The following is a 20,753-nucleotide window of genomic DNA, read 5'->3' as shown; positions in this document are numbered from 1 at the left end:
TGTCCCCTATGGAGGAAGAAGAAAACTAGATTTATGTGCTTACTTGTTAAGTCCTTTTTTTTTTTTATTCCATAGGGGACACATGGCACTCACCCTGACGTACCTGGTTTGTGGGGCTTTGGTTCTGGTTCTCCTGTCCACATCTGCTGTACATTTGTTCCTTAGTGCGTTACGGTCTTCTTTCTACTCCTTTTCGCTCCTTGCCTTAGGTTTGTTAACTGAAGTGCCTGTGGCTGGGGTGGGGTATAGGGGGAAAGGGAGCCTGGGCTGATGGATTTCAAGTGTTAACTATATGGTGCCCAGACTCCAACCCACCAACCTATACCGAGCGCAAAGCCTGAGTCCCCTATGGAATTGAAGAAAATAATTTAACTGGTAAGCACATAAATCTTTTTTTTTTTTTAAATGTTTGTTTTCATTTCTGCTTTCATTTGAAGGGTCTCCCCGAAAGAATTTTTAAAAGACTTTATCATTATATGGCAAGTGCTGGATATGTGAAAATCGTTTCTTTACCATTACATGAGATTCAACCTCTTGCAGAACACCTCAGGACTAAGAAAGGTATGTGTTAGCATACAATCTACCTGTGTTTTTATTTAGATATACTTCTAGGGACATGCCCTATATACTGGAATGCCTCCATTATGCCAAACAATGCCTACCTCCTATGTGTGCTATGTATATTTATAATGCACTATCTTAAAAGTGGGTTAGCAGTTGGGTGCATTGCACCAGGCATAAGTAAATTACAGAGTTCACTTATAGTTCACTGCTTAAACCCTATATTTACTTTGCCTTTTTAAAAGAAACAATAATCATTAATGTAAATATTATGTTGAAAAGACATTCTGCTTCTGCTAACTGCATGTAGCTTGCTTGATTAAAGTGCGATACATTTTACAGCTGTCCTTTGTCATCTGCGCTGAGTAGTGGCATGACACAGCTGCTCAACCTTACAGAATTGCAGATTTTTCCCTTTTGTGGTCACTTTAGTTACTTAAACACTGAAACACTCCACCCCAGAACGTTACTACTGGGGACCTAGAAGGTCCTTGGATGTAGGTCTAGTCACTCTTCTGTCTCGACCCTTGTCAAAACGTGTGTTTTTGGCATGGCCATTAAAGCAATGATTCTTAAGAAGAAGGGCACTGCCAACTCAGTAATTCAGACAATGCTCTTTTTCCTGACGTTATTTATATGCTATGTGGTCTGGTGTGGACAACAATATCTTCCATCCAAGGTGTTTTTTTTTGTCTCTCTCATTTGCGAATTTTCATTCAGAGGACGTTTGAAAAGCTTGTTGTACTGCATTCTATGAAGGGGCAGGTTTTTCTACACTGGATCCTTAAGGAAGACTACTGCCATGGGATCTGGCCTACCCATCCTTTGAAGAGGATTTCTGCTTCAGAGGAATGGGGGGACCCTGCTTTAGATCTTACAGGGGGCCCTGTTCTATGTAGGGGATGAGCACAAGCCACCTCTGTTAATCTAAAGCTTGTGGCTAACAAAAAAAAAAAGTTATAAAGAATTTGATAGTTTTGACTTTCTTAATATCTAATCTGTTTTTTATTATTTTCTATTCTCAAATGAAATGTAAATTGTATGTTGTACAACACAGTAGAGATTGTAATAACTTGATTTCCTTGGCTAGGCACAGACATAATGGTTCGATGTATGAAGCTGATCAAAGAGTATAAAAGAAAGGAGGACGAGGATGATGATGAAGAGGATGAGGATATGAAAGCTCGTTCGCTTCCAGTAGATGTCATTTATGAAAAGGATATGTTGACACAAACCTATGAGCTCAGTATGTGTTTTTTCTCAATGTACTTGAAATACTATTGTAAACATTGATTATTTATATTGACTAAAGAGACAATGCATTACTAAAAAATTATTTTCTTCGTGGGGTTTCATAGGGTCCATAGTTGGAGTAATCCATAGCACCAAACAGCTACAGCTTGTCGAGCTCCCAGCATGCACAGGACCTCCTCCTATATACCCCGCCACCAGCCACAGGCATTGTTTTTTTGTTTGGTACGGCAAGTATCCAGACGCACCTGTTATAACCGCAGGACTGCTTAGGCAGTCCTAGGCTTTTTATTTTTTGACTTGCCTTAGTATTTTTTATATACTACTGGGTTAAGTTAGTACTAAGCGTCCAAAGGGACGTATTTACTATTGCAATCGGAATCAAGGAGATGACGAGGTAAGGCGATTTCTCGCTTGTTGGGGAATTGTGCACTGCAGTGCTGCCTTCCAGTGTAGGAGACACACCGCCGGCTGCTACTGGTGACGGCCCGCTAGCCGTGTCATCACTTAGACCGCCGGGGCCATATCGTCTGACACCAGGGATGGGTAGTATACACACTCGCAGCGCACTAGTAAGCGTCTGCTACTGTGAGGCCAGCGTACCAGTGCCATTAAGCAGATTAGAGGAGATAGGCGGTCCCCAAACCCAGGCGCATCTGGTTTGTTATTTATGACCACCTCATGTATTGAGACGCTCGCAGGTCTCCTACGGTGTGCTGCTGAAAGCTGGTTATTCTCAGAGGTGTGGGTCTGTCTCCATGTATGCCTCTCCCTTGGGTCAGGTATATACAGTGCTCTATATCATACCAAACCCCCGGGACTTTGGTCAGTTGATTCAAAGCACATGTGCATTTACATTTGCATATGAAGTTATATTTGCGTTGTATGTGACTGTAATGCTAGCTGCTGTATTGACACTGCCTTTTGTTTTCTAAACTGTCAGATATATCCATCACTGTTTCTCCTCATCCCTCTGCAGGTGTGAGGTTTTAATTTGTCTTTTCAAACATTTTACTTGAGAAGACTGTCATATTGCATTTATACCTTATACCTGTGTCCTGTGTACATTGTTATGTCTAAGAGCAGGGGGAAAAGGGAGGTTGAGCCTCCTATGCTGGTATCATGTAAATCCTGTTCGACAGGCCTGTCAGAGCAGGATTTTGTGCAAGATGGTTTATGTAGGGTCTGTTGTAAACAGCCACCTCTCCAATCCAGTACAGCAGCACCTGCAGAAGAACCACCTTGGGTGGCCTTTTGGTCCCAGGCTTTGTCAAATTTAGTGGACCGTGCTACAGCTTCACAAGCACCTGCAACGATACTATATCCCACTATGGGGTGCCCACAGCATTTGCATCCTTCTATGTATATGTCTCCCATGAATCCTTTTTGGTTTGATGCTTATGCTCACTCTACTCAGAGTATGCTGCCATCTATAGCCGCCCAGCGGGTAGTGCAAGCGAATAGTCCAGTGGTGGTAAAGCAAAAGCATAAGAGAGTATCCCTTCAGGCATTGCCTCAGGATCCTCATAAGTCGTCATCATCAGACTCTGATACTCAGAGTTCGAGTTCTTACTCGGTTGAGGAAGACTCGGTGGATCTCCCCTCTGGTGAGAGCAGTTAGATCCGTCCTACGTATAAAGGAAGAGGAGGTTCTTCCTAAAGAATTTGGTGGTGGCAAAGGATTATTTTCCTCAGTCTGAACAACTGACGGATCTCATGTCTGAAGAATGGAATACTCCAAATAGGTGTTTCCATGCGACACAGAATTTATCTTCTCGGTACCCGTTTTTATCTGGTGAGTGTAACAAATGGGAAGTTCCTCCAACGGTAGATACTCACGTGACATGATTGATCCGGAGCTCTACATGTACATGACCTTTTCCTGCCGCATCCTGACTAATGGAAATTACAGATCGAAAGCTTGAAAACTATTTGAAATATGTTTTTTCATTATCTGGAGCTATTACCAGGCCGACTATGGCCGTAGCCTGGGTGGCCAAAGCTATGGAAGAATAGATGACGTCTCTGGAAGATAGTATACCAGATGCTACCAGAGAACAGCTGTCTTATCTGCCAATTGCGAGAAGCAGCTGCGTATGTTGGAGAAGCAGTTATTGATGCAGGTGTTATGGCTTCTAAAGTATCGGCAACCTCGGTGGTTGCTTGAAGGACCCTGTGGCTAAGAACCTGAAAGGCAGATACAGGATCCAAGCGAGCCCTTGAGTCTTTGCCTTTTGTCGGGAAAGTACTGCTGTTGGGCAGAATTGGATAACATAGTGACTGCTCTGGCAGCATCTAAATCTGCTGGGTTGCCCTCTACGTCTACTCCTAAGTATAGGCATTAGTCCTTTTGCCCGCAGGGGAGGACGAAGGGACAGTCCTTCTCCAGACACAATATTCCCGCAAAAAAACAGAGACCAGGAAATCCTTGTCAGTCAAATGTCCAGCCTCCAAGCCAGACTGTAAGCCCGCTGCCTGGGGAAACTCTGGGTAGGAGGCCGACTCCAGTTTTCTTACCCCTGGCATCAGACCACTACATGCTTGGGTTCAAGAAGTGGTCTCTCTTGGATATGCCCTCACGTTCCTGAGGCATCCCCCTTTTGTACAACTCAGTCAAGACTTTGGCCCTCCAAGAAGCTGTTTGTGCCCTCCTGAAGTCAGGGGTTATAATTCCCGTTCCTGTGACGCAACAGGGAAGGGGGGTTATTCTGAAACCAAATGGGTCTCATCGCCCTATTCTGAAACTAAAGTCTCAACAAATTCATCCATGTACCCAAATTTTATTGTATGAAAACCCTATGGTCAGTTATGCTGGCAATGGAGCCTGGAGATTTCATGGTTTCCCCAGACATACAGGATGCATATCTGCATGTACCTATTGCATGATCTCACCAAGAGTTTCTGAGGTTTGCGGTGGGTCAGCAACATTATCAAGTTCAGGCTCTGCCCTTCGGTCTGTCCACAGCCCCCCCCCCCCCCCCCCGGGTATTCACCAAGATAAGGGCAGTCATGGTGGCTCATCTCAGACGACACAAGGAGTCAGGGTAATACCATAGTTGGACGACGTCCTGATATTGGCACAACACCATCTCCAAAGACCATTGCCTGTCTGCAAAAGCATGGCTGTATAGTCAATTGGAAAAAGTCTTCTCTTTCTCCAACTCAGCAGATGGTACTTTTGGAGGCGCTGCTGGATTCCCTGGAGCAAAGGATTCTTTTACCAGTGGACAAGATTGCTGTCCTACAAGTACGAGTACACAAACTGCTCCGCAATCAGAAAGTGGCAGTTCACTTGGCAATGCAAGTACTGGGGTCTATTGTATCCACCTTCGACATGTGGCTTATTCCTAGTTCCATTCCAGGATCCTGCAACGATGGATTCTCTCATTGGGATGGTCAGTATCATCTGATAAAGGCCCTGATTCAGAGCCGGACGCTCTGACCAGAGTTCTCGCTCTGAATCAGGGCCCTCCTCCATTAAAATGGAGCGTCCTCCTGGACGCTCATATAGCTGTGGGTCACCACCCACAGCATATACGAGCGTGCAAAAAGATGGTTGCGATGGTCTTGACCATCGCGACCATCGGACTTGCGAGGGAAACCCTGCAGTCGGGTTTCCCAGCCGCAAGGCCAGGAGTGATTTTGGCTCTATCAGAGCCAAAATCACTCCCACTGACATCACTAGTGATGTCAGTGGGGCCGGCTTGAGACGGTAGGCTTCCCATGGGAACGCCTCCGTCTGGCAGGCACGCCCACCAAAGGGGGCGTGCTGTCAATCAACATCGACAGCACGCCCCCTTTGGTGCGAGACCCCGAGCGATGGAAAGCCCGTCGCTCGTAGGGTCTCGCGCATGCGCACGACGGAGCTCCCTCCGTCGTGCGCATGCGCAGTGGAGAACATCGACCCACTTGCGAGCGTACTGCCGCTCGCGAGTGGGTCTGAATGACCCCCAAGGTCTCAAATGATCCGCATCTCGCCAGAGGTTCGCCACTTCCTTGTGTGGTAGCTGCAGGTGACTCCATTAGACGAGGGTCGCCCATTATGGATCCCAAATTGGGTGCTCCTCACCACGGATGCAAGTCTGCGAGGATGGGGCCCGGTGACAGGTCATCACACCTTTCAGGGAAGATGGACAGCTCAGGAAACTCACCTGCCCATAAATATTTTGGAGCTTCGTGCAGTGCACTGGGCACTCATTCTGGCGCAGGGCCTCCTTCAGGGCAGGCCTGTCCAGATTCAATCCGACAATGCAACCACAGTGGCCTACATCATCCATCAGGGAGGTACTCTTAAGTCCGGAAGCCATGAAGCAAGTGACAAACATTCTGGTTTGGGCAGAAGGCCATCTTCCAGCAATATCTGCAATATTCATCCCATGAATCCTCAACTGGGAAGCGGGCTTTAAGTCGTCAGGACATACATGCCGGAGAATGGGCTCTTCATCCGGACGTCTTTCAGCCCCTGGTAGACAAGAGGGGACTACTGGAGGTAGACCTTATGGCATCACGTCACAACCACAAGGTCCCCCGGTACGGGTCCAGAACAAGGGACCCCTCAGCCATCTTTGTGGACGCTCTGGCGGTGAGGTGAGCCTTCAGGTTGACATACCTGTTCCCTACAATCTCCCTCCTACCAAGGGTAGTCAGAAAATTCAAGCAAGAAGGCGGTAGGATGATACTAATAGCTCCTGCCTGGCCAGGAGACATTGGTCCACCAATCTGACAGGTCTATTCATAGATAGTCCATTTCAACTTCCACTACGGCTGGATTTGCTGGTGCAGGGTCCCTGCGTATATCCGGATCTACCGAGGCTGGCTTTGACGTCATGGCTCTTGAGTCTTCCGTCTTAAAGGCCAAAGGTTTTTCTACTTCTGTGATCCAGGCGATGGTTAGCCTGCTTCCGCCAGCATTTATCATAGAATTTGGTATTCATTTTTTTTTTTTGGTGTTCCGACAGAAAATATGACCCTAAGGTTTTCAAGGTCTCCTGAGTTCTTGCTTTTCTTGAGGCTGGACTAGACTTAGGTCTTCGTCTGGCTACCTTGAGAGTTCAGGTTTCTGCATTGTCAGTTTGGTTCCATCGCAGAATTGCCACTCTGCCAGATGTTAGAACATTTTTTCAGGGTGTTCTCCATCTGTAACCTTCGTTTGTCCCTCCAGTGGCACCGTTGGATTTATCCTTGGTTCTCAGGGTGCTGCAGGCTCACCCCTTTGAACCCTTGGACACAGTGCATCTCAAATGGTTGACAGCGATGATGCGGTTTCTTCTCCCCATCTCCTCAGCTCGCAGAATTTCTGATTTGGCAGCAGTTTCATGTCGCTCTCCTTATTTGATTTTTCATCAGAATAGAACTGTCCTCCGTACAAGGGCATACCTTCCAAAAGTGATATCTCGTTTGCATATGAATGAAGAAATCTTAGTCCCAACCTTTCAGTATTCTGGCCTTTCTGTAAGTGAAGCTTCACTGGATGTGGTTCGAGCTCTTCCTATCTAAGTGAATTGTACCAACTCCATCAGGAAATCAATTGCATTTTTTTGTGTTCTATGGCTTTCATAAGCAAGGTTGGCCAGCTAACTAGCAGACTCTGACTCGGTGGCTGCATATGACTATTTCTTATGTGTATACACAGGTTGATCTCCGGGTTCCGAACACTGTGACATCACATTCTACTCGGTCTGTGGGATCATCGTGGGCGTTTAGACATGGCGCCTCTGCAGAACAGTTGTGCAAGGTGGCAACTTGGTCTTCGTTCCACACTTTCATCAAATTCTATGCATTCGATACTTTTGCCTCCCAGGATGCTTCCTTTGGGCGGTGGATTCTCCTCTCTGCTCAGGAGCGTCCCCTTCCTTAAGAGAACTGCTTTAGGACATTCCCATGGTATCCTTGTGGACCCTATGAAACCCGAAGAAGAAAATAAGAGTTATGGTATAACGTTCCTTTTTACTTCGAGGTTCATAGGGTCCACAGGGCACCCACCCTGACGCACCTGGCCTCTGTTGGGATCTGTTCCTTTCTTTTTGTGTCATTTATTCCCTATTTGTATTTTTAATTTTATTTTTTAGTGTGTCTTGTGTACATTGTACTTCCTTCTCAACTTTCCGTCTCTTGCCGCTAGGCTTGTTTACAACTGAATGCCTGTGGCTGGGGGCGGGGTATATAGGGAGGAGGTTCTGTGCATGGCGGTAGCTCGACGAGCTGTAGCTGTTTGCTGCAATGGATTACTCCAACTACATAGCCCATGGTATCCCTGTGGACCCTATGAATCTCGAAGAAAAAGAGTTAACAAAGGTATGTTATACCATAACTCTTATTTTCACATACATAAAATATATATTTTATTGATCAACTGTTTGAAAAATCTCCTTTTCCAATGTAGTAAGTAATTACATCCAAAATATAAGGTTTATATAATGTGGGAAGCGTTGACTTCCTGCTGCTCTGCTCCTGTACCGTGTGAGCACAGGACGTCGCAAATGCTCTTGTCGAGTGTGCCCCTACCAATAACTCATTTCACCACCTTTCCTCTTATAAACCTGTGAAATGACTTCTTTAGCGGAAGGAGCTTGTCCCTGATGTGGAACTTAAAAAGAAATTATCGTTTTTCTGACATCCTGTGTTTCAGAAAAGGAGGCTATAGTAATCTCCTCCTTCAGAAAAGGAGGAGATTACTATAGCCAACAAAGCCAGATTTGTTCACAGCATCAGGATGTCTTGATATGATCATGTGTAAACAATCTTGTATCCAATTATACATTGTGCTGATAATTTGTACCTACAGTGTACTTAAGGCTGCAATTGCTACCAAACATATATGCATGTTGTCTTTCCCTTTGGCTCCATACACTTTTTGTATTACTTTATTGTGCAGATGCCCCTACTTTTGGAGCTTGGATCTGTCTGTTAACTCTGCAGACTGACACATGTCCAACTGCTCCTTTTTGGCTGCTGACTTCTCCTTATTACGTCAGCTGCACGGGTCACGATCATTGTAACGCCTGCTTTTACAAATGTAATAGATCTGCTTTACTGTGCTTGATACCTCTGATAGTAGTGAACAGTCCCAATGAGCCACTCCTTGTCTTGTTGGCAATTCAAATAGAAGTGACACAAGGACATTTAAAATACTTTCCACTAGGTTATTTACTCACAAATTCTCCCTGTTCTGACACCTGCTTAGCTCAGCTGATGAGGCAGGAAAAAGACAAGCAAAGGATGGAAAAGTCCCACAATACTCCTTCTGAGGGTGTCAACATTTTCCAGTTTCTACTCATCTCTACAGCTTTTACAACAGTGAATCTGAGAGCGAGAAACAAAAGAGACATGTCTTACCTGGTTAAGTCCATTTCTTTGAATTCCACAGGGGACACAGGGACTATGCTGTGGGACATAGGCAGGCAGTAGAGTCTGGGCACCAAACAGTTAAAACTTTCACACTCCGGCAGCCCACGCTCCTCCAGTCAAGTTAGCAAGCAAGCCCAAGGCAGGAGCGGATAGAAGGAGAAGGAAGACTGGCACACACACAGAAACAAACACATCTTAAGAGACAGACAGGGGAACCAGAAATCAAAGAAAACAAAGCAAGCCAGGTGCATCAGGGTGGGTGTCCTGTTTCCCCTATGGAATTAGAAGAAAAGGACTTAACCAGGCAAGACATAAGTCTCCTTTTCTTCCTCATCTCCATAGGGGACAAACAGACTACACTGCGACGCCCCAAAGCATTTCCCCTAAGGGAGGGGATGCTCTAAGCTGCACTGAGGATATAAATGCCGGGGAATGGGCTCTTCATCCGTATGTCTTTCAGATCCTTGTGGATAAATGGGGACTACCGGAGGTAGACCTCATGGAATCAGGCCACAACCACAAGGTCCTCAGGTACGGGACTAGAACCAGGGATCCCTCAGGCGATTTTGTGAACGCTCTAGCAGTGAAGTGGAACTTTTTGCTCTGATCTCCCTCCTCCCAAGGGTCATCAGGAAATTCAAGCAGGAGGGCGGAATAGTAATACTGATAGCCGCTGCTTGGTCCATACGCCATTGGTGGTTCACCGACCTTCAGAGTCTCTCCATAGACACTCCATGCCCTCTTCCTCTAAGGCCGGACCTGTTAACACAGGGTCCCTGCCTGCATCCGGACCTTCCCCGTCTGTCTTTCACGGCGTGGCTCTTGAATCTTCCATTAAAGAGCTAAGGGTTTTACTACTTCTGTAATTCAGACGATGCTTAGGGCACAGAAGCCATCCTCTGCCCGCATCTATTACAGAATTTGGCACTCCTATTTCTCAATGGTGTAGTCATAGAAAATATGATCCTGAAGTTTTTAGGGTCTCACGAGTGCTTGCTTTTCTCCAGACTTGGTTAGACCGGAGTCTCCACCTGGCCACCCTGAGAACTCAGGTATCTGCACTCTGTTTGGTTTTAGTGAAGGATCGCCCCCTTGCCTGATGTTAGGAATTTTTTCAGGGTGTTCTGAGAGATCAGCCTCCCTTTGCCCTTCCAGTAGCTCCATGGGATTAGTCTTTGGTCCTCAGGGCTCTACAGGCTCCCCCATTTGAACTCCTGAAATCCGTAGACCTTAGGGGTGGGGAACCTCTTTTCTGCTGAGGGATATATATATATATGTTCAAGTTTGCACGTTGAGTTCGGATTATGTCCAGGAATGATGATGTTCGTCCATGTAAGATGACGTTTAGCCTCTTTCTCAGTTCCATTTTTTTTGGAGGGAAAAATCCGAACTCAACGTGCAAACTCGAACCTATACGAGCCTGCACATCCCTTATATATAATATACATACACACACACAGACCAGTAGAAACTAAGGCACCTAAGTGCAAGTTAGCTTTTTATCAGTCTGCTCAACATATGGATTCAGACGCTTCATCAGAGGATTCAGATGATGCGCACGTTTCCTCTCCAAGGGCTCTGTGGAGGAGAATCTGAACAGCTAACTGAGCTTATGGATGAGGCATGGGGTAACCCTGACAAACTCTTTTTATGTGAATAAGAGAATAACATTGTTTTATCCTTTCCTGACTTCTGTATGTACTAAGTGGAAGGTACCCCCTACAGTGGATGCTCATGTGATGCATTTAATCAGAAATGCTACATTGCCTATTCCGTCAGCATCTTCCCTGAAGGATTCCATGGATAAAAAGATTGAAGCGTGTCTTAAAGCTATTTTTTCATCATCTGCAGCGGTTACTTGTCTGAGCCCGGGTAGTCAAAGCGGTTGAAGAATAGATGGGAGCATTGGAAAATTCTCTACCAAGGCTACCAGAGAACAGATGATTTATATCTCCAATATACGGGAAGCAGCTTCCTATCTGGTAGAAGCTGCTGTAGGTGCTGGAATTTTAGCTTCTAAAGCATCCGCAGCTTCAATAGTGGCACGCAGGGCTCTTTGATTGAGATCCTGGAAAGCTGATACAGGATCAAAGGAGGCAGTGGAAGTTTTACCTTTATATGGAAAAATACTTTTTGGAGCAGAGTTGGATAAAATAATAGCTACTCTGGCAGCTTCAAAGTCAGCAGGTCTGCCATCTACAGCGACTGTAAAGTCTAGGCAGGTTTCTTTTCGGTTCCCAGATACGAGCAAGGGAACAGCCTTCCTCTAAGACAAGGGTCTTCAACCTATGGCAGTAAGTGCAGTCTGCACTACAAACTGAAACAAACACACCGCCGCCGGCAGCATTGTGTTTGTTTTGACAGCCAGCCAATGAGAGTCAGACTCTCATTGACTGCTGTGCTCACTCATGAGCTCCATCTTCCGTCTCCCGCAGTAGGTAATGGGAGAGACGTCATAACGTGTCTCCCATAATGCAGAGCGGGCCGGCCCGGGAGGACGGAGGAGCGGACGGCGGCAGGAGACGGAGCGGGGATTCAGTTAAGTGTTTTTTTATCTTTATGTGTGTTTACCTGCACTGCTGGGGGGGGGGACTACTACTTGGGGGCACTACTGGGGGTACTGCATTGTGGGGGACTGCTACTTGGGGTACTGCATCGGGGGACCACTATGGGGGGCACTGCATCAAGGGGGTCCACTACTGGCGGGAGGGACTACTACTGGGGGGGGCACTGCATCGTGGGGACCACTACTGGGGGCACTGTATAGGGGGCGACTACTATATAAAGGGCACTGTAAAGGGGGGACCACTACTGAGGGCAATGCATAGATGGGACCACTACTTGGGGCACTGTATAAGGGGCAGTTATGGGGCATAAAATTTTAGGAGGGGGCAGTTATGGGTCATAATTGTGTGAGGAGGGAAACAGAGTTTAAATACCGCAGTATACCTTAGTGGCCCTTTGCTTCATTGAATTTTTTAATGTGGCCCACACTGCCTTAAAGGTTGAAGACCCCTGCTCTAAGATGTCTAGTTATCGCAAAATATCAAGGCGACAAACTAGGAGGTCTGGGCCGGCAAGACGTCCATCTTCTAAGCCGGACAACAAACCCTCTGCCTGATGGGGCAGGCCTCCTCCTGGGAGATCCCAGGGTTGGAGGCTGACTTCTTCAGTTTGCGGATTATTGTCAAACAACAACAGATTCCTGGGTCCGAGAAGTGGTCTCTCAGGGGTATGCCCTCATTTTCAGAAGGCATCCTCCCCAGAAGTTTTTTTGCACAGATCCCCCATCAGATGCTATCAAGGCCTTGGTCTTTCAGGAAGCCATTCATTCCCTGCTGCAGTTGGGGGTAATAGTCCCAGTTCCTCTGTTGCAATAGGAAAGGGGTTATTATTCCAATCTATTTCTGGTTCAGAATTCGAATGGGGTTCATCGCCCTATACTAAATCTAAAAACCCTCAACAGGTTTATCCATGTACCCAAGTTTCGTATGAAGACTCTCCGGTCAATTTTTTTGGCAATGGAGCCGGGGGGGATTACATGGTTTCCCTGTACATTCAGGATGCATATCTGCATGTTCCGATTATACCACTTATACTTATACTTCAGCAACATTACCAATTTCAGGCTCTACCCTTTGGCCTATCTACGGCTCCCCGCGTTTTTACCAAAATAATGGCAGTCATGACGGCCTATCTCAGGCGTCAGTGAGTCAGAATTCTGCCATATCTGGACGAGCTTCTGATAATAGCACAGACTCCGGTTGTTTTACAAAACCATCTTCAACTTAACATAGCCTGCTTGCAAAAGCACAGCTGGATCATCAATTTGAAGAAATCATCACTTTCTCTAACACAGCAGATGGTACATCTGGGAGCTCTTGTGGATTCTCGGGCACAGACAGTGTTTCCGCAAGAGTACAAGATTGTGGCCCTATCGTTGCGAATATGCAAGCTGCTTCGAAAGTGAAGGGTATCCATTTTGCTAGCAATGCAGGTCCTGGTATTAATGCTATCCACTTTTGACAAGGGGGGTATGCGCCGTTCCCTTCCAGGCCTCTGCAGAGATTGATTCTCTCTAAGTAGAACGGGCAGTATCATTAAATAAAGTCCCAGAGGATCCTTCTTACTCCAGAGTTTCGTCACTCCCTCCTGTGGTGGCTGAGAAAGGATCATCTGAACAAAGGGCGCCTATTCTGGTTTCCAAATTAGGTGCTGCTCACCACAGACGCCAGTCTTCGCGGATGGGGAGCAGTGACAGGTCATCATACCTTTCAGGGAAAATGGACAAATCAGGAAAGTCATCTGCCAATAAACATTCTGGAACTGCAAGCACTGTACAAAGCACTTGTCATGGCACAGGACCTGCTCCAGGGCAAGCCGTTCCAGATCCATTCCGACAATGCGACAACAGTGGGCTACCTCAATCATCAGGGAGGCACAAGAAGTTAGCAGCCATGAAAGCGGTGACACGGGTTCTGATTTGGGCTGAACGTCATCTTCCCCCCCATCTCTGCAATATTCATACCGGGAGTACTCAATTGGGAAGTAGTCTTCCTAAGTCGCCAGGACAAACACGCCGGAGAATGGTCTCTCCATCCGACAGTGTTTCAGCTCCTGGTAAATAAAGGGATCTGCCAGAGAGAGATCTCATGGTGTCATTCCACAACCACAAGGTCCCCAGGTACGGGTCCAGGTTCAGAGACACATCAGCAACCTTTGTGGACACACTGGCAGTAAGATGGGACTTCAAGCTGGTGTATCTCTTTTCTCCGATCTCCCTCCTCCCAGGAGTTCTCATGTAATTCAACCAGGAAGGTCCAACAGTAATACTGGTGGCCCAGGCGTCATTGGTTCACCGACATACAGAATCTGTCAATAGACATTGCGTATCCTCCTCTTCTATGGCAGGATCCGGACTTGCCTCGTCTAGCTTTGACGGCGTGGCTCTTGAATCTTCCATCTTAAGAGCAAAGGGTTTTTCCAATTCTATAATCCAAACGATGCTTAGGGCACGGGAAAACCCTGCCTCTGCCCGCATCTATTACAGAGTTTGGCATTCTTTTGGTCAGTGGTGTTCACACAAAGTATGATCCTAAGGTGTTTAGGATTTCCAGCGTTCTAGCTTTTCTCCAGGCAGGTTTAGACCGTGGTCTCCGCCTGGCTACTTTGAGAGTGCATGTTCTGCACTGTCAGTCTGGTTTCAGAGGAAGATTGCCTCATTACCAGATGTTAGAATTTTTTTCCAAGGAGTTCAGCCTCCTTTTGTTCCACCGGTAGCACCCTGGGATTTGTCTTTCGCTTCTTAAGGGGTTACAAGCGCCCCCATTTGAACCTCTAGACTGGTTGACAGCGAAGACACTTTTTCTTCTCGCTATCTGTTCTGCTCACAGTCACTGATTTGACAGCGCTTTCTTGTCGCTCTCCATTTTTATTTTTTCACCAGGATAAAGCTGTTCTTTGTACAAAGGAGGGTTACCTTCCTAAGGTAGTGTCCCGCTTTCATGTAAATGAAGAAATTGTAGTTCCAGCTTTTCAGGCTCCAGATCTTTCTGTAGGTGAAGCCTCCCTGGATGTAGTTTGTGCTCTCCATATCTATGTGGAGCACATAAACTCTGTTAGAAAAATCAGATGCTCTTATATGGTTTTCACAAATGAGGATGGCCAGCTAATAAGCAGACTCTGGCGAAATGGCTACGGATGACTCTCTTAGGTGTACACACAGGCTGATCTCCCTGTCAAAGCACGGTGACTGCATATTCTACTCTGCCTGTAGGGCCAACGTGGGCATTTAGTTGTGGTGCCTCTGCTGAACAATTGTGCAAGGCAGCCACGTGGTCTTCTGTCCTCACTTTTCTTAGGTTTTATGCCTTTGATACTTATGCCTCTCAGGATGCTTCCTTTGGGCGACTAGTTCTCCTTTCTGCTCAGGAGTGTCTCCCACCCTAGGGGAACTGCTTTGGGACATCCCCATAGTATCCCTGTGGATTCCTATGGACCCTAAAGAAGAAAATTAGAGTTATGGTAGACTTACTTAGATAACTCTTTCTTCAAGGTCCATTGGGTTCACAGGGCTCTCACCCCGACGCATCTGGCTGCATGGGTACATTTTTTCTTTCTGACACAGATTCCCTCATTTTGTATATGAGTGTTTCTGACGTACTATTGCTCTTCCTTCTCCTCTTTCCTTCTGCTGCCTTGAGGCTTGTTAACAAACTGAAGTCCTGTGGGTAGGGGCGGGGTATATATGGAGGAGGACCAGAGGCATCCTGAGAGCTGAAGCTTTAACTGTTTGGTGTCTGGTCTCCAACCATAATATCCCCATGGGATTCGGTATGATACACCGCCGGCCGCATGGTTCAAATCCCGGCAGCGCCAGCCCGACATGGAAGGAAATCCCGATCGTCTAGACGGTAAGTACTTACTAACCTAACTCTACCACCTAGAGTTAGGTCAGTAAGTACTTACCTTCTAGACGATCGGGATTTCCTTCTCCTTGCTTAACCCTAACCTCCCCCCCTCCTGTGCCTAGCCCTAATCCCCCCTCTAAGTGCCTAAACGTAACCCTCCCCCCCCCCTTTCCCTGATGCCTAAACCTAAGTCCCCCGTGGGGGTACCTTGCCCTAACCCTCCCTCCCCCTAGCCTTAACCTAACCTTCCGAGGGGGTGCCTAACCCTAAGTCGTCCCCCCCCGAAAACCCTAAACCTACACGCGGGCTCCGTCTCCGGTCTCCCGGCGTAAGTTAGTTAACCCTCGCCGGGATTCTGTAGTCTAGATGCCCGCCAGAATCATAAACTTATACCTCCCCATGGTATCCCTGTGGGCCCTATGGACTTCAAAAAAAAGTCTAGCCAAGTCTACCATAACTCTAATTTTTATTCGCTCCCAGCAGTGGATAGGGCCAAATAGGTGTTCTTCTCCAGTAGGTGCTCACATCGCCTGACTAGTCAAATCTACTACCCTTACTATCACTAACACGGCCTCCCTTAAGGATTCAACAGATGGGAAGCTAGAGCACTTCCTTAAACCAATTTACTCTAATGCGGGAGCTATTGTTTGCCCAGCCCTGGCGTTTGTTTGGGTAACTAAGGCAATCTTGCGCTGGACAATTGCCCTGGAGGATGGTCTCAGTTCTGGTACCCACAGAACGTTGATCATCTCAGGGAAGCCGGTTTATATCTTAGTGAGACAGCCATTGACACTGGTAGTGTTCCTTCTATGGTGGGCAGGTGGCAGGGTGGCTTTAGCTGAAGGTCTCTGCTCTGTGTGTGCTTGAAAAAGGGTTGTGGTCACTAGAAAAGGGGACATGTCCTTGAGGAACGCCCACCTTTTTATCACTTAAGGGGGGGGTGTCCAGCACTCACTGAGATGGCGGGCTTCCTCCAAACTTTCTCCGCAGTGTGAATAGACGCCATGCGCATACACACAGCATCTATGCACTCGCCGGTTGTTTCAGTGGAGCTTTTCCCCGTGGGACACAGCGGCCCGCAGGTGGGGACAGCAGTTTCTTCCAGGCCAATACTTTTTACAGTAAGCATTCTCATCAATTTGGGAAAAGCATGAGCGCTGCAGGAGTCCATCCGCTCCCTTCTGGCCTCCAAGGTCAACATCCCAGATCCCTCGTCCCAGAGAAGCAGAGACTTCTATCCCAACCTCTTCCTGGTTCAGAAGATGGGACGGCTCGTTCTGCATAGAGTCTCTTCGCTCCATCATTCTGGCTTTTGAACCGGGGGACCTAATGGCTTCCTTAGATATCCAAGATGCCTATTTGATATTCCCATCTGGGTCAGTCACCAGAGGTTTGTGGTGCAGGAGGAACACTTCCAATTTCTGGAATCACCATTTCCATGGCTCCTCGTGTTTTCACAAAGGTCATGCAGCACATCTCCGACACAGGAAGGGCAGAATTCTAACCTATCTAGACGATCTACTTCTCCTGGCCCAGTCACCTTATCTGCTAAGGGATTTCATCCATCTCACTGTGGATTTGCTACAGTCTCATGGGTGGATCATAAAGCGGTGGAAATCCACCTTGACTCCATCTCAGGTGATGCTACATTTAGGAGCCTTTCTGGAGTCCAGCAAGTATTGCTTCCAAAGGACAAGCTTCTGTCTTTGCAGGCAAAAATTTACTACTTCATGGGTCATCATCATATATTGATACACTCTTGCATGCAGGTCCTGGGCTCCCTGGTTTTGACCCCCTCCCGTCCTCTACAAATGGAGATTCTAGCCTGATGGAACCGCTCCCCGTTGCATATCAAGTGTCGGGTAGTCACTCTCCCTCAAAAACGTCAGTCATTCCTCCTTGTGGTGGCTCCACTGGTCCCACCTGGACAAGGGCTGTCCTTATGGATCCAGGACTGGGTTCTGCTCCCCACCGATGCAATTCTTCAGTGTGGGGAGCAGTGACTTGTCATCAGACATTTCATGGTCGATGGGCAGCTCAGGGGAGCAGCCTACCTATCAATATTCTGGCGCTCAGAGCAGAGCTCTTTGCCTAGCACAGTCCCTTCTCCAGCATATGCCGGTCAAGGTTCAGTAGGACAACGCAGCAACCGCCGCCTACGTAAACCATCAGGACAGCAGTCGTGGAGCATGAGGGAGGTGTGTTGCATTCTTCAGTGGGCAGAGCATCATCTTATGGCTCTGTCAGTGGTCTACATCCAAATGGGAGGTGGACTCTCTAATCCACCAGGACGTTTACTCAGACGAGTGGGCCCTGTACCCAGACGTCTTTCAGCTCCTGCTCTCCGCTGGGGCCTGCCAGACATAGACATTGCATCTCAACGTAACCACAAGCTGCCACGATACTGGTTGCCCACCAGGCATCTGGGGCCACTACTGGTGGATGTCTTAGCAGTTTGGTGGACCTTCCCCCTCATGTACATCTTTCCTCCACTTTCAATGATTGAAAATTTCAATGCCGCGGCCGCATGGTGACAGTGAGTGACACTATCACTGTCACACTGTCTGAGCGGCACCCGTGACCGGAGTGGAACTGTCACTGCTCTCAGTGCTCTGTGACTTGTAGGAGGAAGACTGGGTCTGGGAGTCACTAGTCGCTGCCAGGTACCTGTGCTGCTGCCCGCTGTGCCAAGGAATGCCTGGGCTTGCCTTGCTTGCACTCTCTGCTCTGCCAAACGGTACTGTTTGGACTGTCAGTGATTGCTGAGGCTGGGTTTGTTGCCTCAGGGACCAGTACTTTCTTCAACTGGAGTGGACTCTGGACGAGGGTGAGTCATTTGAATGTTAATTTCTTACTGTGGGGCACGGCCAGCTGGGGGGGCCATGAAAGTTATTTTATTCCTGTGGGGGGTTGGGGTGGCATGAAAGTTTTATATTTTTCCTATGGGGCATGGCCAAGATGATGTATAATATTTTTTATTTCTGTGGTGTGGGGGCTGGGCTGAAAAAGTACAGAATAATAATTTTTTTGATCAACTGAAGATTTTTGCACTCCCGAAGCCCAGGATTAAAAAAATGAGGCAGGATTGGCTTCCCTACTTGGGTTTGTTAATTTAACTGGACCTATAGGCTGGGGGCGGGTTATAGGAGAGAGGGAGCCTGGGCTGCTGGAAAAAGAAAGTTAACCTTTCGGTGCCCAGCTCCCACTCGCCAATTATATTTAGTGTATAGCCTGTGTCCCCCATGGACTCCACGAAAAGGATTAAACATATAAGAACATAAATCTCCTTATTTAAAAAAAAAAATAAGCAAATGTGTGACCAATGTTACTGTTAATATTATTTAAACCTAAATGTTTCTGAAAATAAGATTACAATGACTGTGAGATGTCCTATCAGCAGACACAATTCCAGCAATAAAAAATTTATTTGTACGATGTAGAACTCGCATAAATCTCTGCCTGCAGATCACTGCACATGTTCACATACTTTCTTACAGGAGAGCAGTGATTTGCTTCATAGACTTGAAGGTTTGCCATAGTTAAGGCTTTTTGAATTGCTCCTGGTACATGTAATCTAAAAGCTACCAGTTACCTGTAAGGTGAAAGTGCTGTAATAAACATCTCTGCACATATGAACATCCAATCCATCTACACGGTCTGTCTAATGATTAATATATCGGTCAGTGTGTAATTATGTATTCTTTAATACCACTACTGTATTTCTAATGAATATTTTTTTTTTTGCAGTTGAAAATCGGGGAACAAAAGGAATTTCTCAAAGGGAGATAAAAATAGCAATGAATGTGGGGAAGTTGGAAGCCCGGATGTTGTGCCGTTTATTAGAGAAATGCATGCTTATTAAGGTTAGCTGTGTGTGTATGTGAATGTGTTTATGTATATATTTGTATTGGTGCATATCCTTAACACCACCCCATTTCCCCACAAATCTGCATCCTATTATTGTATAGGTTGTTGTCCCAATAACAAGTCTTGGCTCTATATAGAGGTAATAAAAAAAAAAAGTGCAGGCTGCGCTCAGAGCACCCACATTTTGTTTTGGGTACCTCTCCTCAGTCCCAGGCCTTATACCATGGTTAGGCAGATGTGATGATTGACTGGGTTTAAAAATATTGCTTTGCTTTTGGAGAGTCCTGTAATACTGACAGGCTGAAGAGATGCAGCACAGAGTATGACTTTACATAGCGAGGTAATAATTTAATAATACTGCATAATCCTTTTTGTTTTGGTTATATTACATTATATAATGTGTGTTCCTAAAACATATGTTTATACATGTACTAAGTTTGTTTTTCAAATCTGAAAATCCATTTAAACTATTGAAATAGAAAAAAAAAACATATAATGGTTATATTGATGCATATAATAGTGTTCATTCTAGAGTGGCACGGGGCCAGGAAGCCTTGCCCGCAAATGGGCACTTTCGCACTCTTCTAAAGGGGGTGTGGTCACGTGAAAAAGCAGTGTGACCTTGAGATGTGCCCCCTTCACATCACTGTGGGAGCGTGCTCAGCACTCATGGAGATGCTGGGCTGCCCCCAAGCTCTCGCTGCAGTTTGAACATATGCCACGTGCAAGGCATCAATTAACTTGGGTCATATATACTGTATAAGGCACTATCTAAATACCTTTTTAGTGGAATTTAGCAGATGCTCTTTAATTTCATAGCTTCGTATGTTTTGTAAGGTCTGAATTATAGATGATTGCAATGTGTTCCTTACTAAGATCACACTGTTTTTTCTGTAACTGTCTGTATTCATAATTTACTCTTGCCCCTTTAGGGTTTCATGGAAGATGAAGGGCGCCAACGGACAACTAAATTTATTTCTCATGTTTTTGTTGAGGAAAGTGACTTACGCAAGCAGTTTTTGGAGGAAAAAGCAAAAAGTGAGAAGTTGTCAATGTTTAATTCTGCACCTCCACAAAATGTGGGGGATGATAAAACAATGTCTCCTGAAAATAATCCACCAAAAGAAACACCGATTTCAGAAGGTGACCATGATGAAATGCTAAGTGGCAACTTGCCTAAAACAGCAGAAACCTGTTCTTTTCTGAATAGTCATACTGTCAACACAAGTACTCCACTGCCTAGATCAAAAGGTGAGATGCATTCTGTTGTTAATTTACTCTGTACAGTTACGTAACTTTCAGGGGTGCATTATCACA

General features: G+C 46.4%; 1 protein-coding gene across 1 annotated transcript in view; it reads left to right on the top strand.

The window, feature by feature from the left end:
• GTF3C1 (general transcription factor IIIC subunit 1) overlaps window positions 1–20,753 on the top strand; it is a 232,364-nt gene that overhangs the window by 29,719 nt on the left and 181,892 nt on the right. The window contains 4 exon segments of the mRNA XM_088466729.1: window positions 438–561; window positions 1,652–1,807; window positions 19,317–19,432; window positions 20,369–20,687. Coding sequence (XP_088322855.1) covers window positions 438–561; window positions 1,652–1,807; window positions 19,317–19,432; window positions 20,369–20,687 — 715 coding nt within the window.

Source organism: Taudactylus pleione, unplaced genomic scaffold (assembly GCF_031769625.1).
Source record: "Taudactylus pleione unplaced genomic scaffold, aTauple2 ptg000066l, whole genome shotgun sequence".
In the NCBI taxonomy this organism is placed as follows: Eukaryota; Metazoa; Chordata; class Amphibia; order Anura; family Myobatrachidae; genus Taudactylus; species Taudactylus pleione.
Note: the sequence above shows the minus strand (reverse complement) of the source record. Positions and strands in the feature narration are given on the sequence as shown.